The following is a 26709-nucleotide window of genomic DNA, read 5'->3' on the forward strand; positions in this document are numbered from 1 at the left end:
TGAATAAATTAAAAAAAAAAAACTCGTTGAGATACCGAAGCTTGAACTCAGTATTTGTTAAGTGAGTAGACAAGCAAATGAGCTACTACCGAAAGGGTGAGGCTTTCCAGGAAACTGTAAGGCAGGAACATCAGAGGAGGAATGCCGTTTTGTATGGCTAAAGAAAATGCAAAAAATGGTTACAACACAAAACCAACCCCTCTCCTCACTCTGCATAGTTCTGGATCTATTAACTGAAGACTTGGAGAATTAAAAACAAAACAAAACTTCCTCCCATTCAAATTCTGATTCACCTCTGAAGTAATAAAAACATGACGAATGTCTTTATTTTTTTTTAACTATCCATGGTAGAACTCATACAACTTACATACCAAACAACAGAGCTAATACGTAAAGTAAATGCAGGAAATGGATATAAATACAGAAGGATGGACAGATTTTCCCAGACATGAAATGACAAGCAAAAATATAACTTGTTAAAGGTATTTATCATCAAATAATATACACCCTGTCTGTGACAAGTTTAGGATTTAAAAGCCTAAGTCAGATGATTAAATGGATGTCTTTTTGTGAATGTGCAGGAAAGACCAAGGAAGGGCGAGAGGGCCTGCCTCCCTGAATGAATGGCAGCCAGAAGTCCACACAGGGCAGCAACCCAAACCTGACGCGGAGAAGCTACCCGAGAAGCCTGGCGGCCCCGCGGGGCCTGGACACAGCCTGCGCCAGAGCCCCAGCCGGGCCTCCCTCTGTCCGCGTTCATACAGCTCTCTTTGCGTGTTGCCACACCCTCATTCCTTTGTGGATGGTACTGGGGTTTGAACTCATGGTACTGCACTTTCTAGGGAGGTGGGGAACCAGTGGGGCCATGTCCCAATCCTGTTTTGCTTCTGTCATTTTTTGTCCAGATCTTCCAGTGTTTGCCTCTTGTGTGGCAGGGGTTACAGATGCCAACCACTTTGCCTGACTTGTTCTTTTCTTGTTTTTTTCTTGGGCTTTCCTCTAATTTTGATCCTTCTACCTCTGCCTCCGGAGCCGCTGGGATTACAGGCGTGAGTGACTGCGTCTGGCTATCCTCATTTTTAATATCACAAGGGGACAATGAAAAGAAACAGAAACTTTTGGAAGCAAGAAGGAACATGACTCAAAGGTGGGTGGGAAATTCCTGTGGCCATTAGAGGGTTGCTGGTGTATAAAATGCTCTTACCTTCCACTTCAGAACTTGCTTTCAGATTCGGTGTTTCTACTCTCTCCAAGAAGAGAAAGCTAGACGCAGCAGCACTGAGAAGGAACATGAATCTGAAGGGCATGGTTGTAGTCCTGGCTCTGCTATTCTATGCTGCAATTGTTCAAGGTATGTGGTGCTTTGTACGCTTCAGCCTGTGAGTTCCTTTGGTAATGTTTCACATGCCTTTTCTTCCACTTTTCCCCTATGATTCTCATTTGACTTCACATCCATCAAGTTACTTCCAGCTCTGACACCGAAGGCACTCGAGGTGATTAGCACACCGCTGCTAGACTGCAGGCATGTTTTTATTTGATCACAGCCTTTATTTTAGCAATAACTTTATATGTCTGGTAGGAAGATCTTACATGAGATTATGTTCACTTCCTGAAAACTTCTTAAGCATAAAAGCAAGAGCTAAGCAGACTTCACCGCTAACCAATGCTTCCCTTTCATTTTTTTTTTTTTAATGAGCCGTGGGGCTTGAACTCAGGGCTTGGGTGGTGCTGTCCCTCAGTGCTTTGCTCAAGGCTAGCACTCTACCACTGTGAGCCACAGCACCACTTCCAGTTTTCTGGTGGTCAACTGGAGGTGAGAGTCTCACAGACTTTCCTGCCTGGGCTGGCTCTGAACCACGATCCTCAGCAGTCAGCCCCGTGAGCAGCTAGCTTTACAGGCGTGAGCCACTGGCACCTGGCTTCCCTTTAGCTTTCAACCGCCGTTGACAAACTAAAAAGAAAATCTCCAGCATCTTACTTAAATCTTCTCCCAGTAGAGGCAGCATGGAGTACTACTGGGCGAACGACTGAAAGAAGGGAAACTCGCCTCACCTTGGCCCCCATCCCAGCATGAGAAACCGTGACTCACCAGCACTCTCGGTAACCTCTGCCTCCCCTGTCGTTGCTGCAGGCTTCCCGATGTTCAGAGGCGGGCGCTGTCTTTGCCTAGGCCCCAGGGCTAGCGCGGTGAAAGTGGCTCACATTGAGAAGGTCGCCATCCTCTACCCGAGCAACAGCTGCGACCACATGGAGGTGATGTGAGTGCCGAGCTGGGGGTGGGGGGGGTGGGGGGGCTTCTCAGGCTGACCTCCCGCCGCCCAGAGGTGACCATACCTCTGGCCCTTCCCCTAACAGTGTTACCCTGAAAGCACAGAAAGGACAGCGCTGCCTTGACCCCAGGTCAAAGCAAGCAAGCTCCATGATTAAGGTAAGCGGCCGATGCCTTCCCCGCCGAGCGCACTGCACCCCAGACAGACCTCTGCACGAAAGGAAAGAGGGGCCACTGCGGAGCCCTGCGGTGCTCCTGTGGACACTGGCGCTCCCGTGGACTCTGCCACCGGGCTCCCGTGTGGACACTGCCACCGGCGGGCCTCGGTTAGGACAGAAGCCCCCTCCCCTGACAGATGACCGTGCATGCCAGTCCTCCACGACGGAGGGCAAACTGCCCTAGAACTACAACTCCCGTTCTCTCACTACAGCAAGCTCAGAGAAAGAGTTTTTTGAAGAAGAAAACCCTATGAAGTCCTGGGAAAGAGGCTTGGAAGCCTGGATCGAGCCCCGTGCCCTGGAGCCCCAGCCCCTCGGAGGCTGAGGAAGTGTGAGGTCCTCCTCGGTGCTGCGCGCACAGTTCCACGTACCAATCAAGAAGAGCGACTTCCAAATCCTGAAGTGGAACTGCTTGGTGCCACGCCACGGACTGCAGCACACAGGGATCTGCTGAGCGGAATTGCACACTTCATGTAGTTTTCCATAAAGTACGTTTTAGCATTTTTAAATTATGCCAAGAAAGAAACAATTTCCAATAAAAAAAGCCTGAAGGAAACGCAACAAACCCTCACCCGGCGATAGCAGGACACCCTGGCCCCCCCAACCGCAGGTCTTAAGTGGTTACTTGGGCGGAAATGACTCTTCCTCTTGAGTCAGTGTCTGTCGACCAAGTCCCACCACCATCCTGTTCCTTGACCAGCACTGCCCACTTGTCCAAAATGTGTCTGAAACTTAGCACATTTCTTTACTAAGTCCTCTCCTTCCATTCTGAAATAGTCCCTCAATAAAATGTTTTTACTGCTTTCATTAATGTCCAAATGCTTTCTTTTGCACCTTCCAAAATGCGAATATGGCACTCTTCCACTTTGCAAGATTAAAGTATAGGTCACATTGCGTAGGGAAGCGTGAGCCCCCCTCCAGACACGGCTGCTGGTGATCACGCCCTAGCAGTCTCTATTCTACTCATATGTAATCATGCACAGTTTCTGTAATGTTTTCTACTTGAAAAGCTCTTTCTTTTTCATTCATGTATTCTTTTTTTATTTTTATTTTTTGTGAGTTCTGGGGCTTGAACTCAGAGCCTGAGCCCTGTCCCTGGCTTCTTTTTTGGTCAAGGCTAGCACTCTGCCACGTGAGCCACAGTGCCACTTCTGGCTTTTTCTACATATGTGGTACTGAGGAATCGAACCCAGGGCTTCATGCATATGAGGCAAGCACTCTAGCACTAGGCCACATTCCTAGCCCTCATTCATTTATTCTTATTCATCCATTCACGCTACGCTGGTTCCATAACTTGTGTGAATGTGCCATCATAAACGGGTATGGCGTGGCCCTATGTAGATCTCTACCTAGCGTGGCAGAAAAGGCGTGTTTTAAAATGCATGCACACAGAAGCTGGTCTCAGTTCACCCACGCATGACTACGAGAATCACCCCCCGCCTTTCAGCACCCACTTTGCCCTCAGGTGAGGCTGGTGAATGAGCTGGGGCAAGTGTCACTACTGGAAAGTGTGCCATCGGACCCCACCACACACTGTAAGCAAAGGGAAGCTTTGGAGAGCTGCACTGAGGCTGGAGGAGGAAGCTCAGCTCCCTTCTATCATGCGTTCTGGAGTGCCCTGAACCGCCGAGGGAATTCCCAGTGTACACAAATAATCACAGATGCCCTCCTGTTCACAGTGTAGGCAAATTCTTCTAAGCACATTTGTTTCCCGGAAAGCATTTTTTCTGGGTCGGTGTTTACAAGCCTTCTGGGCTTGCTTGGTTTGGCCTAATGCCATACTCTCCGGCTTAATGATAAATCAAAGGTCAGGAGAAATGGAAACTGAACTGATAGCTCCTTAACTCTCATTTTCTTTCAAAACGAGACTCAGGATCGGGGAATACCAGGAAAACAAATGCATTCAAAGCCTTGCATAAATGGAGAGAAATGTAAACTTTAAAAAGAGTTCTCATTTAGGTTTTTATTTAAATGGTCAGTGCAGTATTGACTGTGGCTGAAACAAGTAGTAGTAGTGGGTTTGCTATTGTCCATGGAAGTCTGAGTTTCTTCTGAGTTATTTCCCATGTTGATCACATACATAGGGTTGCTCGCCCTGAGCAGACTTCTCAAAAATCCAAGGATTCTTGGTTTTGATTCAGTTCTCCCCAAACAACGAATGGACAGATTCCTCCTCCCTTTTCTAATCCTAGCAAAGGAGGGAGTTGGATACCTGAGCAGATCATCCTTGTCACAAACAGGGTTCTCATAAATGAATAAGGTGTCTAATTTATACCTTAGGCATTCACAGATTTAGTTACTATAATGGACAACTCAAAACACAGGCTTCCTCTGGAAGACATGAAGACTCTGAACCTGGAGTCCAGACGCCACCGAGTCCTGACGGGGTATGACCGCCACGCGAGTACTCTACCAGCCTTCCCGGCAGGTTGGCTGTTTCCCTCCACACTGTTTCCATGGCATGTCTGTCTCTGCCCACCCCCCCCCCGCCCCCCGGCTACTCTCTCAGCACAGTTCGCTTTCAAGGCTCATCTGAAGCCCTTTTCTCTCTGGAGTCTCTTCTTAGTACTAGTGGCCTTCGTGAGCATGCTCGTCTCTAAGCCTCCACATTAGTAAGTTCCTGAAATGTCTCATGTACTTTAGACTTCTATATTAGAATGCAAGTCCATCAAGGATACTAGCTCTTACCCCTCCTGACATTCCTGGGAGTATACAAAGTAAAGAGAATTCTCCTTCTTCTGCTAACACCATCCACAGCAAACAAGCACATGCACTGAGGAGTTATGCATTCCCTCCATTAGTCAACACACGATCACAGATACTAACAATGAATAATGAAAGGATTTTCAATAACACAACACCTTCTATACTTACACCAGAATTCTTTAAATGAAGAGTCTGGCTTACAACGAGATAAGAATATCCAGACTGATTGCACCTACCTAAATCTATGCTAACTCCTGAGGAAACGAAAGTCTTTTTCAGTTAAACTTTGTTCCTAAGTCTAGGGAAAGTAACACCCGTGTCTAAATATGGAAATCTGATGGGCCAATACAAATGCTTTTTTAAGAAGCATAATTCTTACTTATGCTACTCAAGTCTGTAAATTTGGATTCATTCATCCACCCATCTATCCATTCATCTCATAGTAGCTCAATGCCTCCCAAAAGCCAGGTGATATTCTGCTTGCTAGGGATACAGCTGTCAATAAAAAACAAAAAGATCTCTGCTCTTCTGGGGCTTACATTCTAGTGAGATCTGAGAATCACAGTTCAGAGCCAGCCCAGGCAGAAGAAACCCTGAGATTCTCTACAGTTTGACAGCACCAGGATGGACACGAAGGTATGGCTCAAGTGGTTTGAGTACTAGCCATAAGCAAGAAAGCTGAGCAAGAAGGCAACATCCTTAGTTTGAGCTCTGGTACCAGAACATATGAAAAAAATTATTCCAGGATATGTATGCAATGTCTGATAATAATCTGAAAATAGAATCCAATTCACTATGGTATGTTTTAAGTAAGAAAAATACTGCTTTAAAAATACTGTAAGGGGGCTGGGGATATGGCCTAGTGGCAAGAGAGCGTGCCTCATATACATGAGGCCCTGGGTTCGATTCCCCAGCACCACATATACAGAAAATGGCCAGAAGGGGCACTGTGGCTCAAGTGGCAGAGTGCTAGCCTTGAGCAAAAAAGAAGCCAGGGACAGTGCTCAGGCCCAGAGTCCAAGCCCCAAGACTGGCCAAAAAAAAAAAAAAAAATACTGTGAGGGCTGGGAATGTGGCTTAGTGGTAGAGTGCTTGCCTAGCATGCATGAAGCCCTGGGTTTAATTCCTTAATACTACGTAAACATAAAAAGCTGGAAGTGGCGCTGTGGCTCAAGTGGTAGAGTGCTAGCCTTGAGCAAAAAGAAGCTCAGGGACAGTGCTCAGGCCCTGAGTCCAAGGCCCAGGACTGGCAAAAAACAAAAAAAGTCAGTGTTTATATCATAAGATGTCTGAAACAATGTCGGACAGGAAGATAATGCTATGTAATATTAGATAAAAAAATTCCATGCAATGAGGAGGACATATTTCCTCCTTGATATAAGGTTTTCAGTTGATTGAATCAAGTATTTGCCCCACACCTTCTTTTTCCTTTGCCATAAAGGCCATAATCTTGACTGAGAACTTAGATACAAGTAAGACTACATGCTGCACTGTTCAGAATATTTTCCACTCACAATGTTGGAGTTGTTTCTGAAATATTTTGGCATCTTTATTCTTGGTCTAGGTTTTGTTCTGCGTAACCAACTATGAGCAGACCTCTCCGTTTCCTCACCATCTCAAACGATGGCCTCAGCAGCAGCACAATCTTTGTGGGTTCTGTCAGACTATCTCATTTCCTTTTCTTCCAGCTTCCCATTCTGTGCCCACTAACTACCCAAGTGACAGCTCAGCCCTGTTCTGCCAGTTCCTGGAACAGATTAACCTAAGATTTAGCACGCCAGCAACTTCCACTTTCCTCTGGCAGCCAGTCACTGATGACAAAACCGCACCTGAGAAGGTGGCTTTTACATGCCGGGGATTTGCAGGTGTGGGCTCCACTCCTGGCCTCTGACACTAGGTTTTCAGACCCCTGCACACCAGGCTCACTAGCCTGATCCTAGGATAGAATCACTGCCATTCCTTGCCCTCTCCCCACCTTGTTGTAGCCTACCTGACCATGAAGGGCTTCCCTTGTGTTTTCCTAGGTTCCAAACATTAACAATTTGAGCCACGGTGCCACAGGTAAGGCCTGTGACTTTTCATCTTAGATTGCCTATTGCCACTGGCTCGCAAAGACCATAGTCCAAGGACGACAGCCAAGTATAACAAATGTTCCATGATTCACATGCTTTCTACTAACGCCATCTACAATAACAATCAGCCTTGGACTACCGAGCGCTAAGAAATGGGATTCCACCCTATTTATCATCCAGAGGAAATCATGCTAATTTAACACTATGCGCTTTCAAAAGCTGATGGGTTTTTTTCTTTTGCTCTACATTGGACAGTCTCCTAGAATTAAGCTCTGTATTAAAAAAATTCACCTCTCTTTCTCTCTCTCTTCCAGTCCTAGGACTTGAACTCAGGGCCTGAGCACTGTCCCTGAGCCTCTCTGTGGTCAAGGTTAGCACTCTACCTCTTGAGCCACAGCACCATTTCTGGCTTTTTCTGCTCATGTGGTGATGAGGAATGGAACCCAGGGCTTCATGCATGCTAGGCAAGCACTCTTGCCACTAGGCCACATTCCCGGCCTCTAAACCCATATCTTCCATGTTTCGAGCTGTTCTCCCAGAGTCTGTATCTACTTATAACTCCTTTTAAATTTATATACTCAAAAAGTATACATATTTCTGGTTACACAATAAAGAATCCTTTTATAGCAATGAACACTTTTCTCATACCATTCTAGATGTCATTTTATATAGCTTTCATCCCAGGACTAACTCTTCAAACAAAATTTATTTTGACACACCAGAAATCACATTCTAAATGGGCAGTGTTTTCTCTCAAAACAGTTTTGATGAAGACTATGTACTTGTTGTAATGTAATGTATGTGTGGCCACAAAGCGTTAATGGAATCTTTGAAAATGTCGAGTTCTATATCTTGACTTTTCTCTACGGCAAGCAGCCCTACTGCTCTACAGAACTTCCTGAAGAGCGGCACGCAGCTACATCACCTCTCAGTCATCACACACAAGAAACGAGAAACTGCCATCGCTGAAGATATTTTAAAACAGCCTCTGAAAAGTCACAAAGTGGCTACGGAGAAAATGCATCATAGTTCAAGTCAATATGACAACTTTTTTATAACCCAATTGAAGGATGCCCTCCACTTATCATTTTATCCATCTATAAAATAAAATGAACTTCCTGACATAGCAACTGCAGGTGCAAATAGCAGTGTGTAATAATACCTCTGAGTCCTAAAGAATAAACAGTGTAAAACATGCCTATGGGAGCCTTACTGTTGTACATTAAGATGGATGCAAGACGCAGCAGTAAGACATACTTATGCTTAAACTGTACTCAGACTTAAAAATTTACTTGGTATTTATGGGAGATGAAGGATAAAAATTCAAAGTTCCATTTAAAAAGCCATTTCCATATGCAATAAAGCTCTGATTTTCAAGAAACCACTCATGGTTTGGAAAGTGAAACCTAACTCATTCATTGGAGAAAAAAAAAAGGAGGCAGAGGGAAATTCCGTTACTCTAAGAACACAATAAATAAAAATAAAACGTTTGATTTTGTAACAAGAAATTTTCCCCAAGGTGGCAGGTTTTGCTGACTCAACTGTAATGTTATCCAATCAGTGTTAGGAAGGGAAAGTGCTTTTACAGATAAATACTGCTCAGTGCTTTGTGAGACACATTCTGAGCTTAACACAGGAGAACTTCACATCCCAGCACCATGAACCAAACTGGCATTCTTACTTTCTGCCTTATCATCCTGACTCTGAATGGGATTCAAGGTAAGAAATAGCAAAGGATATTCACTTTATAAAATCAGGAGTATGGCTGGGTGCAAATTCTAAAAATATAGAAGTAATGTATTTGTGACTTTCACTGTGTTCCTATAAATGACAGGGAAATAAGCAGAAGTTCTCTTTGGTCATAGTTCCTATGAATGGCTAACGTGAGAGAAAGAAGTACAATGAGCATGAGAAAGAAGAGGAAACAAACAAAAAGGAGTTTGAGAGCAAAACTGAAGGGGAAGAAGGACAGGATAAGAAACAGATACTTCCCTCCCTAAGTTTAATAATACAAGCAGCACGGGGGTGGGTGGGGGGATCACAGTCAAGTTGCAATTCCCTCCTTCCAGATCATCAGCTATGGCGCGGTTCAGACCCGTGTTACAAAGGGGTTAGGAGACCCGTGACAACACGGGCTCTGGACTCAAGTTCGACTCAGGCTGCGTCGCATACCTAGACAGAGGCACCGTGCTAACCGACCCCGCTCTGCCTGTTTCCCTGCAGGAATTCCTCACTTGAGAACCGTGCGCTGCCGCTGCATCGATGTCAGCAGGCGACCAGTGCACCCAAAGACCTTAGAAGAAGTTGAAATTATCCCTCAGAGTCTCTCCTGTCCACATGTTGAGATCATGTAAGTACGCCCCCACCCGCTGGCCACTTTCCTAGCTGTGAAGACGTATTCACCACAAAAGGTCAGTAAAGGGCTTGTGATGATTCTAAAACAACGACAGAAGAGAGAGAAATAGGGTGAAAAGTGTCCAACTGGGGAACTGGGTAGTGAATGTTCTGTTGTGCCTACATTATCCTAAATATTTCTACCATTTACTTCTACAGTGCTACTATGAAAAATGGAAAGAAACAATGCTTGAATCCAGAATCCAAGGCCACCAAGAAATTACTGAAAGCTTTTAGCAAAGAAAGGTAGGTCTGCTGCTTGAAAAGCTGTTCTTTGGGAAAAGGGAATCTTGGCAAGTTAGAAATATCAGCCTTTGCTATGAGATCCTTACATTAAAAATATTACCACTATGATGCCCTTTCCGAACTACATTTATATATACAATGGAGTGCTGTTATGTGGCACTTGTTTAAAGGGGGCAGCAAATAACTTCATCCTTGACATAGAACTATAACTATCCAAGCAATGCTGCCACATTTCCCCCAACCTTTTTCTGGTATAAAAAAGCAGCCCCGGGACTGGGACTATGGCCTAGTGGCAAGAGAGCTTGCCTTGTATACATGAAGCCCTGAGTTTGATTCCCCAGCACCACATACATAGAAAACGGCCAGAAGTGGCGCTGTGGCTCAAGTGGCAGAGTGCTAGCCTTGAGCAAAAAGAAGCCAGGGACAGTGCTCAGGCCCTGAGTTCAAGCCCCAGGACTGGCCAAAACAACAACAACAACAACAAAAAAAGCAGCCCCTATAGTTCATGATCACTATGTAGCTGCAGGAAAACTCACCAAACCTTTTACTTTAAGATCTGTGGGTTACCCTATGAACTCAGTATGTTTAAGTAGAAACACGACTGAAACAAGGGTCTTTGATACCCAACATGCACATTTCCTCTTCCTACAGGTCTAAAAGATCTCCTTAAAACCAGAGAAGCGAATCACTGCAGCGCGGACACAAACGGACCTCAGAGACTCTCTCTCTCATAACCGCTCTACCGTACACTAGACCTAATCGTCCCTGGTTTGCAGTTCTAAAAGATGACCATCCAGGCACCAAACTAGCTTCTACTACTGCTAAAGGAAAGAAGATGGTTCAGTGCCCTGAATGGGTCCAGTAGAAACTGAATTACCCCACAAGCTACGCCTGGTGCTACATGCTGAGCAAATGTGCCAGGTCCGACACATGCTCCTCACTTCTGTCTTCTAAGAGTTACTAAAGGAGTTTTTTTTTCCTCCTCTAGGTTTATCAGAGTTATGTGACTGTCAAATAAAGCTAAAAAGTATTCAGCTCAAGCAACAATACAATCTGCTTTTAAAGAAGCAGTCTTTACTTCGTTGGCTTCTACTGCATCCTTCTAGGGGGCCGTGTTCTCCCAGCAGTTATACGCTGACAATTCCAGACACGTACAGGCAGCTAGACATGTGTGCAAATGGGCAGGGAAATATTTCGTGAAAGACTGAACAAAGTGAAATTCTTCAATCTGTTTTTCTTACATTGTTTTCATTGTACACAGACTAACCGGTGTAATTAAATATTTTATGAGTAACTAAAAAAAACTCTTCAAATCTAAATATAATTTTAAATATTTAAGAAATGGGCTGGACAGTCTTTTAAAGGTGTGCAAATATTAAGAAGAAAATGTAAATAACGAAAGATGAAAAGGTAATAAAGTGATTATTAACTAAGATGTGGCACCTTGTGTTATCTGGCTGGAGTATCAATGTCTTGGAGAAGTTGGGGTGGGCGGAAGGCACCTGAGCAGGAGAACTGCCAACCTCCTCTTGACTGCAGTCTCCTCAAGGCCCCTCAGAAAAGCCCTATGTGACTGGGGTGGCATAAGGGAACTTGTTCTGAGCCTCACACTCCACAGCCAAGTTTCTAGAAGACATCGCCATCTGCGTATTCCACAAAACCTTCAAATTCCAAATGCCTTACATTCCCTTCTCTTAGATCTGTTTCTTCTCCTCTATTTCCCAGGATAAATGCATTCAGTTCCCAAACCAGAAGCATGAAGCAATTCTATACTACTTCCCTTACCTCCACAGCCAGTTGTTCGGAATATACCTATAATACAACTAGTTGGCAAACTTTTAGTGCCTAGAAAATACACACACACACACACACACACACACACACACACACACACGGCCAAATTAGAAAGAGAAGTGAATAAGATTTTCATAGAAGAAAAGGGCATGAACTCCTAATATGAAAAGATGCCCAGCTTCGTCTGTAATCAAGACCATGCACTTTCAAATCCTTACAGGAAGCCCCGCACCTGGGCTCAGGGGAAGCTCACCCCTGCGATCCTAGCCACACAGGAGTCTTAGCCACTGACCTCCAGGGTCTTTTCAATGTGAAGAACCACTTGTCTTCTGTTGTCAGGACTCTCTTTATCTCTGGGTTTTGAAACTTTGACTATTATGTCGCTCAGCGTATCTGGGTTTCTCTTGCTCGAAGGTCACTGCATTTTTTGGATATGTAGATCTGTATCCTTCATTAGATTGAAGAAGTTTGGGGTAACTTTTTGTGAAGATGGTTTCTACTTCCCTCTTGTCCCTTTCAAAACGCACAGTACACACACGGTGCTCTACCTGCTGGTAGCCCACAGAAGGTTCTGTGTCCTTCTGTTCATTGGTTCTGCTTTCTGCTTCTCACTCAGTGTCAAAGATCCTCTCTTTCAAATTTGCAGATTCTTCTTTCTGGTTGTTCAAAACTCCCACTGAAGCCCACGGGTGAGTTTTTTCTTCATTCAGTTTTTTTTTGTGGGAAGTTTATTCTTTTTTTAAATAATTATTATTTATTGTCAAAGCGATGTACAGAGGGGTTAGTTTCATACGTAAGGCCACGGGTACATTTCTTGTACTCTTTGTTACCTCCTCTCTCATTCCCCCCTCCCTTCATTCAGTTTTTATCAATTTCTGATCTAGAATTTTAATTTTATTCTATTTTGGTAATTTCTAACTTCTAATTTGATTTTCCCATTTTTCCTTTTGTTCCTTAGCTCTTTGGTATCCTTTACCTCTTCAAGCATATTTAAGACAGCTGGTCTGACATCATTGGGTAGTAAATTCAATGTCTAGGCTTCCTCAAGACTTCAGGGGCTTTATTCTAACTTAATTATTTTCTTAAAGCCCCCAACTCTAAATTCTGTCACCTTCTGAGAGCACTAGCGATTATAACTGCAACCCAAGGATTTTGAGGAGACACGATTCAGCTATATATACTTTCTCAATTTTTTTAAGAAATTAAGGTAATAGAAAAAAAGCAGATGTTTAAACTAAGAATGGACTTTCTATTCAGGACAGGTAAAGAATTGGATTTATAATATTACAGTTTCACTTTTAACATATTGTTACCAGGAAAAAAAAATTTTTTTTTTTTTTTTTGGGCCAGTCCTGGGCCTTGGACTCAGGGCCTGAGCACTGTCCCTGGTTTCTTCCCGCTCAAGGCTAGCACTCTGCCACTTGAGCCACAGCGCTGCTTCTGGCCGTTTTCTGTCTATGTGGTGCTGGGGAATCGAACCTAGGGCCTCGTGTATCCGAGGCAGGCACTCTTGCCACTAGGCTATATCCCCAGCCCCAGGAAAAAATATTTTGAAAGGGACAGAGATATCATCTTCATGTACCTTTCATTATAGCATATTGTTATAACTCTTTCATTTTGGTATTGCTTTTTTTTGTCCAGTCCTGGGGCTTGAACTCAGGGCCTGAGCACTGTCCTTGGTTTCTTTTGTGCTCAAGGCTAGTACTCTACCACTTGAGCCACAGCACCACTTCTGGCTTTTTCTATATATGTGGTGCTGAGGAATCGAACCCAGGGCTTCATGCATGCAAGGCAAGCACTGTACCACTAGGCCATATTTGCAGCCCCTTAGTATTGCTTTTTTAAATAGTATTTTATAAATAAGAAGATGATGCGGGTTGGAGATATGGCCTAGTGGCAAGAGTGCTTGCCTCGCATACATGAAGCCCTGGGTTCGATTCCCCAGCACCACATATACAGAAAATGGCCAGAAGTGGCGCTGTGACTGAAGTGGCAGAGTGCTAGCCTTGAGCAAAAAGAAGCCAGGGACAGTGCTCAGGCCCTGAGTTCAGACCCCAGGAATGGCTGAAAAAGAAAAAAAGACTTGCTTGGAGTTTGTTGCTCTGCCACTTGATCCACAGCGCCACTTCTGGCTTTTTCTACCTATGTGGTGCTGAGGAATCGAACCCAGGGCTTCATGTATACGAGGCAAGCGCTCTACCCCTAGGCCACCTTCCCAGCCTCCAAGCAGTTCTCTTTCAGGCCTGATAGTACAGTCGTATTTGAGCCCCTCTGTGAGGGTGGGGGCCTTCTCTCTGAACCGGATGATTTTATATAATCCTTTACCATGGGATTTCTTGTACAGTAACTGATTTACACGCTGCCCCCCTGACCAACTGACCTGCGCTCTCTAAGGGTAGAGATGGTTGCTGGTATTTGCGTCCTCCGTCTAGAATCATGATAAAAGCTGGGCAATGACGCGCGTGACAGAACACTCGGTGAGGATTTAAAGGCTGTCGATGTTCTTTTCTTTGGTAGAGATATATATTTTTTTAAATAAATCTGGGTATTTTAAGTGTAAAGCTTGTTTCTCCTCGGGTAGGGCGGCTGCTTCGCGAGCCGCGGTCAGACGAGCGCCAAAATCACACAGCAAAACCCCCGCCGCCGCCACCGTCCAGCCACGGCTGTCCCGGAAGGGGGTCCGGACCTCCTGCTCGACGCCGCCCACCCCCGGACCGCACCCGGCCGCGGGGCTGTGAGGGCCGGCCGCCCCGACGCCGCGGAGGCGAGCTGCGGACCCGGCCCCGGGGCTGTGAGGGCCGGCCGCCCCGACGCCGCGGAGGCGAGCTGCGGACCCGGCCCCGGGGCTGTGAGGGCCGGCCGCCCCGACGCCGCGGAGGCGAGCTGCGGACCCGGCCGCGGGGCTGTGAGGGCCGGCCGCCCCGACGCCGCGGAGGCGAGCTGCGGACCCGGCCCCGGGGCTGTGAGGGCCGGCCGCCCCGACGCCGCGGAGGCGAGCGCAGCTCGGAGGGGCGTCCCTGCGGCCCGAGGCGCGAGGCCCGGCCAGCTGCCCGCGGGGGGCTCCCGTAGGGGGGAGCAGGGGGGCGGGGATGTGAAGTGGGGGTTCTGAGGCTGTCCCACCCCCCCACCCCCCACCCCCTCCCCCCGTGCTCGGTGTTTCGGTAGCGGCTGGAAGGAGCGCAAGTCCACGGAGCGGGATGTAAAGCGAGGCGCTCGCTCCGCCCTGCGCGCCCTGGGGCCGGTGCACCCCCAGCCCCTGCCGTGGGGACGCACAGTGGGGGGGGTCCCGCCGCGCCTGGCTCCCTCCCCGTCCCCTCCCTCCCTCCCTCCGCGCGGGGCCGTGGGAACGTCCTGCCCCCTGCGGGCCGGGAGCCGCTTTTACTCCCACACGAGGGGCCTGCGGGGGGGGGGGGGGGCGCTCCGGCCTGGGCCCGGGCCCGGGCCGCCTCCTCCCCACCCCCCCTCACCTCAGCCCCGCCCCCACCCCCACCGTCCCCCCGCCCCCCCTCAGCCCCGCCCCGCACCCCCCCACCGTCCCCCGCCCCCCCTCAGCCCCCCGCCCCCTCACGCCCCCCCCCCCCCCGCGCTCACCCAGGCGCCGCTCCTTCCCGGGTGGGATCGATCCTCCCCCGCGCCGGCCCCGGGGACCCCGAGCGGCGACGCCCGCGGAGCGAGCGAGCGAGCGCGGGCAACTGCGGCTGTGACTCCAGCCTGGAGAAGGTTCTGGAAGCGCGGCCGGCCGGGCATGCGCAGGGCGCGAGCCCCGGCGGGAAGAGGCCCGGGAGGCCCGGCCGGCCGACGACGCGGGACCCGGGCGCGCGGCCCGGAGCCCCTTCGCCCTCCGCTGAGCGCGCGTGCCGCGGACTTCCGGGGCCCGGCTTCCAGAACCTTCTTCCCGAGACAGGGTCGGGTTCAAGCAAGGTGTTCCACGGTGGACACCCCGCCTCCCCCTCCCCCCCGCCGCCGCCCCGCCGCCTCCCTCCTGCCGCGGGGACACGGGCGGCCGTGCTGAGCCGCGCTGCACACGGCGCGCGGGGCGCAGGCGCCACGGGAGGGGGCGCGCACGGGACGCACGCACCACGGGACGGGACGCGCACGGGGGACGCACGCGCCACCACGGGAGGGGACGCGCACGGGACGCACGCGCCACGGGACGCACGCGACGGGGCGCGCACCACGGGACGCACGCGACGGGGCGCGCACGCACCACCACGGGAGGGGACGCACGCACCGTGGGACACATACACCAAGGGTGGGACGCACACACCACGGGACGCACGCGCCACCACGGGAGGGGACGCGCACGGGACGCACGCGCCACGGGACGGGACGCACGCACCGTGGGACACATGCACCAAGGGTGGGACGCACGCGCCACGGGACGCACGCGCCACGGGACGCACACGCCATGAGACAGGACGCGGGGCGCACGCACCACGGGACAGGGCGGGCACGGGGCGCACGGGACACGGGCCGGGACAGGGGCGGAGCAGCGAGGCCTCGGCCCCCGCAGCCCACCCCCGCCGTGGGCCTGCCCGCCTCCGGGACCGTCCCCGCCCGGGGGGGTGGGGGGGGAAGCCAGGCGCCCGCATTTCCCGCTGGCATCCGCGCGCCCCTCCCTCCGTGACAGGCGCGGGGGGGTGGCGGGGGCGGAAGGAGCCCGGGGTACCGGACGCGTGGCCCGCGCAGGCTCAGCCCCAGGCCCGGGATCCGCCCGGGAGTGGTGGGTTCCCCCCCCCCCCCGGTGGCGGGCGGGTGTCCTCGGGGAGAGGGAGGCCGAGGCGGGCGGGTGTCCTCGGGGAGAGGGGGCGCGGGTCCGCGGGGAGGCCGAGGCGGGCGGGTGTCCTCGGGGAGAGGGAGGCCGAGGCGGGCGGGTGTCCTCGGGGAGAGGGGCGCATCGCGGGGAGGCCGAGAAGCCGCGTGAGCGCGGGGGGGGACTCAGCGCGGGCGCCCAGGCCCCGGGTCCCAGCCTCGGCGTCCACGGCCACGCGCTCTGGCCGACTGCCCTGGCGTGGGGAGGCCCCGGAGGGAGGCGCGATCCGAGGGCCTGACCCGGGGGGGGGGGGGGGAGCCGCCGGGGAAGGAGGTGGACGGGAGCCGTGGCTCCCGCGCTCGGGGTTTGAGTTCCTGGTGTTGAAGGGGGTGCGGGACTGGAGCTGTGGCTCGTGGGGCAAACGGCCGCCTGGGAGCAGGAAAGCTGATTCTCAAAAGCCCTGAGTTCAAGACCCAGTGTGGACACGGGAGGAGGAGGGGGGGAGTAAGGGGGGTAGAGGGAGGGAGGGAGGGAGGGAGGAAGGGAGGAAGGAAGGCAGGCAAAAGCATACATACTTTCTTTTAAAGGCGACATAGATTCCTCACTGGAGCTCCATTCTTGGGAGGCTACGGAGAGCATGGAGAAGGAGGAGAAATGTGGACATGTACCACGGCAAGCCTGGCTGGAAGCGCGGCCCCCCCCCCCTCCCCCCAGTAACACAGTGACACATTTGCCAGGTTTGTAACTAGTGTTTCTCTCCTAAGTAAAAGCTGTTACACGTTCAGGCATTGTTTCCTAAGACTTACTTTTAATTAGAAAATTATTTACCTTCAGTTCTTTGAATTAATTTGCTCATTTGGAAATTTAGACCTAATACTGTTTTCATTTGATGCGTTACATGCTTACTGAAAAAAACCAAAAAGACCTTTTACATTTCCCTTAAACATGTCCAAGTACTTGTGCCTTTTCCATAATAAGGCCAGGAATCCTCTGAGCTGAGTTCCTTTTTGTTCTGCAGAGAAGTAACAAAGCCAGTAGATAAGCTTGAGCAAGCCCATCTGTCCTAATCAACAGATAGGTCGGCTGCATCGGTTCTGTCCACACGCCTCTTAGGTGTTTGGGGCCAGGAAGGGCAGGGGATGCTTGCGTGCGCGTGTGCGTGAGGACAGACAGGGCAGTGGACTATGCATGCGCGTGTGCGTGTGAGGACAGGGCAGTGCACTATGCGTGCGTGTGTGCGCGCATCCACTGTACCGGGGGCTGGAGAAGGGGCTGCCACAGCAGACAAGTAGAAGCCAGGAGAGGTGGAGGGCGGAGTAGGGGCGCTCATTACGTAATCCATTCCTCAGCCACACGGGCAGCTGTTTTACATCCTTTACTAAAAGTCACCAATTTATGTGAAATTGAAATTAAACCTGCAGAAATTCCCTTGGATCTGAAAGTAGGGTTTTCCCCCAGCACAACCCAGATGGTGCTCTGATTAGTTTAGCGACATCAGCTAAGGACAGCAGCCAATCCGAGTTTAGTAGGAAGGTGATCCTCGCAATAAATAGGGTGCCCAAGAACGTGCTCTCTAAAGGGTCCCTCAGACTTGAGCTCCCGGGTAGGAGTGACCCGGCAGACCCCATTCCACTATGGAGAAAAGAGGCGCTCCTTTCCTGGTGGGCAGCATCCTCCTGCTTCTGATTGCAGCTCAAGGTGAGAGTTTTGAGTAATATTAGGTTGGTCAGGTCAGAGCTGTGGTTCACGATAAAATCCTTGGGGTTCAACCAGGTAATGTTGAATATTCTGCATGTATTAGGAAGCAACACTAGGATGAGAAAAGATCATGCAATCAGTCATCCAAAGGCCATCACCTAGATCTGCCAAGTCAAATATGAGTCTTTTCTGTCTGGGCATGTGAGTTCCTAGTGCTTAATACATGTTTGAACATTGACAGTGAGACATTATCTCTCAGATCCGAGGGAATTTCTGCAAGTTACTACTTCCAGATCACATACATGGGCAGTTTCTAGGAAGGGATGTGAAACCAGTAGCACTGGCAGCTGGTAATAAAGTCTCCTAAATTATGTTTATCACGCTAATCTTGTTTTTGTAATTATGTCTGTAATGAAGCAATCTCAAATCTAGATCAGAAAAGCTGTTTACTAATTGGTTTTGTTACTGTAGGCAAATAAAACCTCTCTGCAACTCCACGTCGGTATAGTGGCACTGTTCTAGTTAATGTGTGGCATAGTGGATGCTAAGTGTGAATGAATGTAAGAGTTAAGGTATGACGGTAACTGTTGTGAAGGCTTTGAGGTGAGCGTGGCAGCACGCGCCTGTAATCGAGCCCAGGGACTCGAGCGGTGGAGGTAGGAGGACCATGGCTTGAGACCAGCTTGGATGAGCATTTGTGAGACGCTGTCTGAAATACATCCTAAAAGCAAAAGGACCAGGGGCATAGCTCAGACCCCCTGGAACTCAATCTCCAGTCACACACACACACACACTTCAAAAGTTTAGAGCACTACTGAAAATCAAGGAAACAGGAGGGGAAAAGATGAGAAGGGGGTGGTAATTATTATAAATACGACTTGAGATCCAAACCTATGCCAACTTAGGTAATAAATGGATTTGAGAGTTGCTTAAGGTACTGGTTCGCATAACATACCTGAATCATGTGTCTAACCTGTAGTAGGCATCTATTAATATCGTGTAAGTTTTCCAGCCAGGGCTATAAAATAAGGAAATTAAGAGCAATATCTTTGGATTGAGGGATCTGAACTGAGACCCTATTCCCCCTCTAAAACCGTATGACTTTGTTCTTACACTTAACCTCTCCAACCTTCAGTCTTTTTTCCTCCTCCTCCTTCTTCCTATTGGTCGTGGGACTTGAACTCTGGGCCTGGGCACTGTCCCTGAGCCCTTAGCACTCTTACCGCTTGAGCCATAGCACTACTTCCGGGTTTCTGGTGGTTAATGGAGATGAGAGTCTCACAGACTTTCCTGCCTGGGCTGGCTTTGAACCCCGATCCTCAGAGCTCAGCCTCCTGAGTAGGTAGGATTACAGGTGTGAGCCACCATTCTTATTAATTTGTTTTTTCCTTGTTATTAAGGTGATTACAGAGGGGTTATAGTGACATATGTCAGGTAAAGAGTACATTTCTTTTGGGACAGTGTCACCCCTCAGTCTTCTTTTTTTGCTTTTCTTTTTTTAGTCAGTTGTGGGCTTGAACCCTGGGCCTGGGCACTGTCCCTGAGCTCTTCAGCTCAAGGCTAGCGCTCTACCACTTGAGCCACGTCGCCACTTCCCTCAGTCTTCTTATTTACAAAGTGTTGTGGTGAAGATGTACAGACAACTCACTAAAATGACTTCAGTAGTGTCATCCTGATGGATCACATCCGCTGAGACATTAGCCTAAAGAGGCATTGTGATCTTTCTCTTTCCCAAAGGAAACCCAATAATTAGGACTCCACGTTGCACCTGCATCGGCAGTAGGCAAGAGAGGATCAACCCCAAATCCTTGAAAGATCTCAAACAATTTGCCCCCAGTCCTTCTTGTGAGGAAACTGAAATCATGTAAGTAAAAACTCCTCTGACACCGACTTTCCTTTGGGTGTCGCCCCCTCCCCCCCACCAACAATTCAGGTGGTTCCTTCCTCTGAAAATTCCAGCAGCAACTTTCTCTCTTCACATAAAAGATAAATTTCTGGCAGAGATTAGGATCCAGGGGTGATCAACTACTTAAGTAATATACATTCATTATAGAACATGTTTTGTTTCTTCAAGAACAAAGAAAATTGCATTTCTTTGAGACTAATAAGAAATGCTATTTAGGACAGCACAGGTGCAAGCTGTCTTGAAAATGGGCTCCTAGAAAATATTGAATGCATGTAACTAAAAAGATGAAAATAAAAACCATTTACAATCCTGCCATCCAGTGATAAATACTATTAAGCCTTTGGTATTTGGTTTTCCAAAGTTCCCTCATTTGCTTTGTGTGTACATATTTATATGTAATGTATGCAAATATACACATATATACAATCAATATACAAATAAGACCAGTATAATCATATGCTACATACAGTACTTTCCATCAAATCTGCTGATTCATGTTCCTTGGTTTTTACCCCTTGGTTACCTATGATATAAAAACTATAAGAAGGAAACTTCTAGAAAAAAATGTTGTGTTTTTTTTTTTTTTTTTGGCCAGTTCTGGGCCTTGGACTCCGGGCCTGAGCACTGTCCCTGGCTTCTTCCCGCTCAAGGCTAGCACTCCGCCACTTGAGCCACAGCGCCGCTTCTGGCCGTTTTCTGTATATGTGGTGCTGGGGAATCGAACCTAGGGCCTCGTGTATCCGAGGCAGGCACTCTTGCCACTAGGCTATATCCCCAGCCCCGAAAAAAATGTTTAAATAATTTTATTATAGTATATTTTTATAGTTGTTTTAACTTTAGTATTAGTTGTTTTTAATCTCTTGCTGTGTCTAGTTTATAAATTAAACTTTATCATAAGAATATGTATGCATAGAGATATGACAAAAAATAGTATACATAAGGTTCAGTACTATCAAATATTTGAGGCATCTAAAGAATGTCTTGAAACATAAGCCCCTACAGATAAGAAGGGACTGCTGTATAGTTTTATACAGGTGTGTGTGTGTGTGTGTGTGTGTGTGTGTGTGTGTGTGTGTGCTGGTCCTGCAGCTCAAACTCAGAGCCTGGGTATTGTCTCTAAGTCTAGCACTGTACTAGAACAACAGTTCAAGCTTAATCTCCACTGACTTTTGACCACTGACTTTTCTGGTGCTTAATTAGATAAGAAGCTTATGGGGGCTGGGAATATGGCCTAGTGGCAAGAGTGCTTGTCTCATATACATGAAGCCCTGGGTTCGATTCCTCAGCACCACATATATAGAAAACGGCCAGAAGGGGCTCTGTCGTTCAAGTGGCAGAGTGCTAGCCTTGAGCAAAAGGAAGCCCAGGGACAGTGCTCAGGCCCTGAGTCCAAGGCCCAGGACTGGCCAAAAAATAAAAATTAAAAAAAAGAATCTTTCCTGCCTAAGCTGGCTTTGAATCATGATCCATAGATCTCAGCCTCCTAAGCAGATTATAAGCGTGGATGGATTATAAGCATGAGCCATCATTGCTTCATTTTATACTGATTTTTAGTAGCACAATGGTTATGAATTCTCTCACATCCAAAAATGTCTAATAATGTTATTTTTTCCTGATGTTGGTGCGGAGGGTTGAACTCAGGACTTGCACAGGTTTACCATATGCCACTGAACAGTAAATTCCCCTACTAAAAATTATTCCAATAGCCAAATTATATTGCATGATACGAGTATCCCATAATTTATATATCTAATGCCTCTCAGAAATGTAGGTTATTTCCAGTTGTTCCAAAGTCTTATTTTAGCAATATTGAGTTTCCAGTTATCTTTCTAGAGATTAGAATTGCTATAGTTAAAGGACACATGTTTTCTAATTGCTTTGATACCAAAATCAAGGATGATACAGGGAATGACTACTTTTATTTCAGAGTATACAGGAAACTTAATGAATAAAATTTGAGATTATTTCTGGAGTGACAGTTATGGCTTTTTAAAACTTATAGCTTAGAAAACATCTTATTATCTTTTAGGTCATTTCACTAGAAAGATCAGCCAACACCACTCTTTCATTGTTTCTGCAAAAACTTCTGAAATCATTACTAGGAAGAAAAACAATCCCATTGTTATTTCTTTGGCAGTGCTACACTGAGGAACGGAGAGCAGACATGTCTAGACCCCAAGTCCGCATCTGTGAAGAAACTGCTGAAAAACTGGGAGAAACAGGTTTGTCAAGAGGAGGACCAAGAGTTTGCTTTACAACTTTAGAAGACAATCTATAATTCCCCATTTTTCATCATTTCATCCATTCAGTTGCACTGCACTGAACAGTAAGATGCTGAGGATAAAAAGTTAATAAGAAGCCAGGTGCCAGTGGCTTAGGCCTGTAATCCTAGCTACTCAGGAGGCTGAAACCTAAGACAGTTAGAAGCCAGCCTGGGCAGAAAAGTCTGTAAGACTCTTATTTCCAACTAACTACACCACACACACACGCACGCACGCGCGCACACACACACACACGCATGCACGCACACACACACACACACACACACTGCCAGAATTGGACCTCTAGCTCAAGTGGTAAAGCACTAGCTTTGAGCAGAAAAGCTCAGGGACAGTGCCTGGGCCCAGAGTTCAAGCCCTATGATTGGCCAAAAAAAAAAAAAATATATATATATTAAAAGGCAGTAAGGTAGAGTCCTTTCCTACTGTAGCAGAAATGTTTCAGTGATGTATTATGTAAGTGCGAAACACTGGGAGATGTACAGGGTATGTATAAGAATCTTGAAGATTATAGCCAGGCACCGGTGACTCACATCCTCGCTACTCAAGAGTCTCAGATCTGAAGACCGTGATTCAAAGCTAGCCCAGGCACACAGACCCAACAATCCGCAGCCAAACAGCCAGACTGGTGGTGTGGCTCAAACAGCGAAATGCCAGCCTTGACTGAAAACTCCAATCAAGAGCGCTAGGACCTCAGTTCAAGTCCCAGTACTGGGGCACAAAAAGTTGAAGATTATAGAGGAAGGAGTCACAGGGGGAAGAGAGTTTGTTTGTTTCACTTTGTTGGGTCATGGGGTTTGAACTCAGGGCCTGGGCACTGTCCCCGAGCTTTTTTGCTCAAGGCTAATGCACCACCACGTTTAACCACAGCCCCACTTAAGGTTTTCTGGTGGTTCAATGGAGATAAGAGTCTCACAGACTTTCCTGCTTAGCCTGGCTTTGAACCCTAATCCTCAAATCTCAGCCTGCTGAGTAGCTAGGATTACAGGTATGAGCTACCGGCACCCAGCTGAGAGAAGTATTAAAGACTTCTTGTATCTTGATTTAGATGGAATGGTAATTAGTTTACCAGGAGGGTGAGTATAGCATAAATAAAAGTAGACTCATGAGGGAGCTGGCCGTGTCCGGTCAGGGAACCTCAAGTAAACTAGCTGGGGAGCTTATGAGTAAAGCAACCGGGGTGGGGGAGGGGAGCATACCAGAAGAGAGTGGAAATAATCCTGCTTGCCATGCTCAGAGTTGGGTTTAAGGAGTGCCAGAGAGTACGTGCTTGAGTTCTGGAGTCTGACAGACGGTCACGTACTACATACATAAATACATACAGGTGATTGAGTTGTGAAGTTCTGGAGTCTGACAGACTGTCTTCATCATATACCACTAGCAGTCCAACTTTGGGCAAGTCCCCCGTCCTCCTCTCAGCCTCATGTAGACAATGGCACCAACCTCACAAGGACAGCGCTGGGATAAGGTCACTGGTGAGCCCCAAGAACAGGCAAAAGGAGCGCTATGGAGGAGGTAGGGCTGTGGCTCAAGTGGCAGAGCACCAGCCTTGAGCAACAGAGGCAAGCAAGAGCAAGAGGCCCTGTGTTCAAGCCCTTCTACACCCCCCACCCCGCCACACAGAGAAAGAATCTGGAAAGCTGTTGCAGTGCCCCCTCAACATGAGCAAAATAAGGAATCAATAGCAGCCTCTCTGGGCCAAGAGCAGCTTAAGCCAGTTTTGAGGCAAAACGAACAACAACAAATACCCCATACACAGTCAGGAGAAGTTTGAATGTAAGGAAAGAAAAATGATCAGACTCTTTCTTAAATTGTTCTTTCCTTCCACTTCTCATTGTAGATCAGCCAAAAGAAAAGGCAGAAGAAAGGGGAGAAACATCAAAAATTCAAGAAAGTTCAAAAAATTAAAAAATCCCAGCGCCCTCATCAAAGGAAGGCTACCTAAGAGACTCCTTCACCAACAAGTACTTTGCATGTTTGTAATTGTAATGAAATTACTCCGAGATCACTATAGCTGTAATACATAGCCTTGCTGATTTCACTCAAAATCTTAAAACATTATCATGAAATTGTAACTAAAGCTGGAAAGTTAATGTTAAAATCCAAATAGTAAGAATTGTTGCTGGGCTGGGAATGTGGCTTAGGGGTAGAGCGCTTGCCCAGCATGCATGAGGCCCTGGGTTCGATTCCTCAGCACCACATATATAGATAAAGCTGGAAGTGGCGCTGTGGCTCAAGTGGCAGAGTGCTAGCCTGGAGCAAAAAGAAGCCAGGGACAGTGCTCAGGCCCTGAGTCCAAGGCCCAGGACTGGCAAAAAAAGATAATACCCAGGCTTGAGTTCAAGTCCTCACCTTCCACCTGATGCAGTCCTCCCGGTTCACGTCCCGTCTCTTAGCTAAAGCCTGTCTAGAGGGCGGGAGGTGCGGCCCAGGGCGGAGCGCCCACCTCACGCGCACGAGGCCCTGCGTCTGCTCTCTACCACTGCCGTAGATCAGTTCATTTTGAAGCCTTTTCTGGTGTTCACATCACCCTCGAGCTCCTATTTCATGGTGAGGCCCCGTCTGCAAACACTGAAGGAGCCCTTCTGTGCGCTTCACCCCACACGAGGGAGCGCTTCATGTTTAATCCAATTATTCTGTGCATTTGTATTCACTGGCCAGTCCTCGGGGCGGGGGCCGCTCGCCGTCCTGCACCGGCCGCCCGCCCAAGGCCGGGGAGCTGGCTGTGAGCGAGCGAGCGCGGGTGGAAGGTAGGTAAGGCCTTAGAGGAGGCACCTGCTATTCCTTGGCTACCCCACACTGTCAAACACCTGGTCACCTCTTGGCTCATCATCTCCTGATGCTGTCACCGAGGAGCCGGGCAGGGACAGGGTATCCTTGTCTTATTGGAACAGGAGGTTAACTTGGTTTTCCCAGCAAAGAGGTCGGGGAAAAGCACGCTGATGGTAGGCACTGCTCCTAAAACAGACGACACTTAGCATCCCCCGATCTTAAAATGAAAAGACGTGTCACTGACAGCCAGCCTCCAGCCTTCCTACTTCCTTCAGTCGCTCTCCTTCTAGGACCTGACAGGACAGCCATCAAAGCCTTTTGAAAACTCATTTTAGGAAAATATGAATTATGTGGCAAGAATACATCACTTGAGAATCTGTAACGTATTACAGTGATCGTTTACTACACCAGATCTCATAACGAGAAGGACTGAGGCCTGGGAGGAATGGCTCAGGTGGATCATTTCTACTTCGCATGCACAAGCTTGAATTCAAGACTCCAGCATTATCAGCGAATGAGAGGCCAGGGAGAGGGGCACGGAGAAGGAGAGAGGGAGGAGGAGGAAGAGAGAAAGAGAAGGGAAGAGGTGTATGTGTGCAGTACCAAGCAGTAGAGGTGACAGCAAACTGAATTATCAGAGACACCGCTGGTGCCACGTTAGCTCCTGTGGAACTTGGAGACTCCTTGGAGAAGAGGTTTAGCAAACTGCATAGGAAAAGATGTCTGTGGCTAGGATAAACCCAGGCTCGCTCACTTCCTGAACCCCATCACTCCTCATGGAGGCCATTTGAGTACTGCCCAGTGGCCATTCCACCCGGACACCCAGACAGGCCAAGCATGAAACTCTTGAGCTCCACCACAAAACTCATCTGAAAATTTTAAAGAAGTCAAGCTGGGTACGGGTGGCTCGTTCCTGTAATCCCAGCCATTCAGGAAGCTCAAATCTGAGGTTCGGGTTTGAGCCGGCCACACAGGTTATCCCCAGTTAGCCACTGAAAACCAGGAGCTGGAGCAGTAGGTTAAGTGGCAGAGCACCGGCCTTGAGCAAAAAGAAGCTAAGTGAGAGTTCAGGGGCGTGAGTTCAAGCCTCACTGCTTGCATACCAAAACAAAAATCTAAAAACATTTCCACAATTTGTCCGCGACCCAGTTCCTTGCTTCTCACAGGTAAACAGAAAAAAATGTGTGAACAATGATTAAAGATGGTATAGTTTCACTTAGCAACTATTATATATAATAGATATGCACACTGTAATCATCTTAGATACATATATGCTCACTGAGAAACTATAATTCAAAGCAGTATTGACACTATAATACTTTGTACTTTGAAGTTTCTGATATCAATAAATAGACTATCGAATGAAAACAAATGTTTTTCCTTTATTGTCGAAGTACAGAGGGGCTACAGTTCCATATGTAAATTTTTTTTTTGCCAGTCCTGGGCCTTGGACTCAGGGCCTGAGCACTGTCCCTGGCTTCTTCCCGCTCAAGGCTAGCACTCTGCCACTTGAGCCACAGTGCCGCTTCTGGCCGTTTTCCGTATATGTGGTGCTGGGGAATCGAACCTAGGGCCTTGTGTATCCGAGGCAGGCACTCTTGC

General features: G+C 48.2%; 4 protein-coding genes across 6 annotated transcripts; all 4 read left to right on the forward strand.

Annotated features, from left to right (window-relative positions):
* The first annotated feature begins 758 nt into the window (after positions 1-758).
* On the forward strand, positions 759-2802 carry Cxcl11 (C-X-C motif chemokine ligand 11). Of its 3 annotated transcripts, none has more exons than XM_048364467.1 (6): positions 759-826; positions 1033-1147; positions 1230-1351; positions 2132-2258; positions 2356-2428; positions 2700-2802. In XM_048364467.1, the coding sequence occupies exons 2-6, from the start codon at positions 1137-1139 to the stop codon at positions 2739-2741; spliced, it is 375 nt and encodes a 124-aa protein (XP_048220424.1). In that variant the 5' UTR covers positions 759-826; positions 1033-1136; the 3' UTR covers positions 2742-2802. The 3 variants fall into 3 exon arrangements, with proteins under 3 accessions (XP_048220424.1, XP_048220425.1, XP_048220423.1); XM_048364468.1 differs by having other exon boundaries at positions 1255-1351; XM_048364466.1 differs by having other exon boundaries at positions 1033-1351.
* Positions 2803-8923: 6121 nt separating this feature from the next.
* Cxcl10 (C-X-C motif chemokine ligand 10) lies at positions 8924-10776 on the forward strand. The gene is made up of 4 exons (XM_048364623.1): positions 8924-8984; positions 9489-9615; positions 9819-9905; positions 10557-10776. Exons 1-4 carry the CDS (start codon positions 8924-8926, stop codon positions 10573-10575), a joined length of 294 nt encoding a protein of 97 aa, XP_048220580.1. The 3' UTR covers positions 10576-10776.
* Positions 10777-14100: 3324 nt separating this feature from the next.
* Positions 14101-15547, forward strand: LOC125364995 (basic salivary proline-rich protein 4-like). The gene is made up of 4 exons (XM_048364848.1): positions 14101-14110; positions 14281-14764; positions 14865-14973; positions 15410-15547. The coding sequence occupies exons 1-4, from the start codon at positions 14101-14103 to the stop codon at positions 15545-15547; spliced, it is 741 nt and encodes a 246-aa protein (XP_048220805.1).
* A 2497-nt stretch (positions 15548-18044) lies between these two features.
* Cxcl9 (C-X-C motif chemokine ligand 9) lies at positions 18045-24280 on the forward strand. The gene is made up of 4 exons (XM_048364657.1): positions 18045-18150; positions 19888-20014; positions 22194-22278; positions 24176-24280. The coding sequence occupies exons 1-4, from the start codon at positions 18087-18089 to the stop codon at positions 24278-24280; spliced, it is 381 nt and encodes a 126-aa protein (XP_048220614.1). The 5' UTR covers positions 18045-18086.
* Positions 24281-26709: the final 2429 nt, after the last annotated feature.

This window comes from Perognathus longimembris, chromosome 16 (genome assembly GCF_023159225.1).
Source record: "Perognathus longimembris pacificus isolate PPM17 chromosome 16, ASM2315922v1, whole genome shotgun sequence".
Lineage (NCBI taxonomy): Eukaryota > Metazoa > Chordata > Mammalia > Rodentia > Heteromyidae > Perognathus > Perognathus longimembris.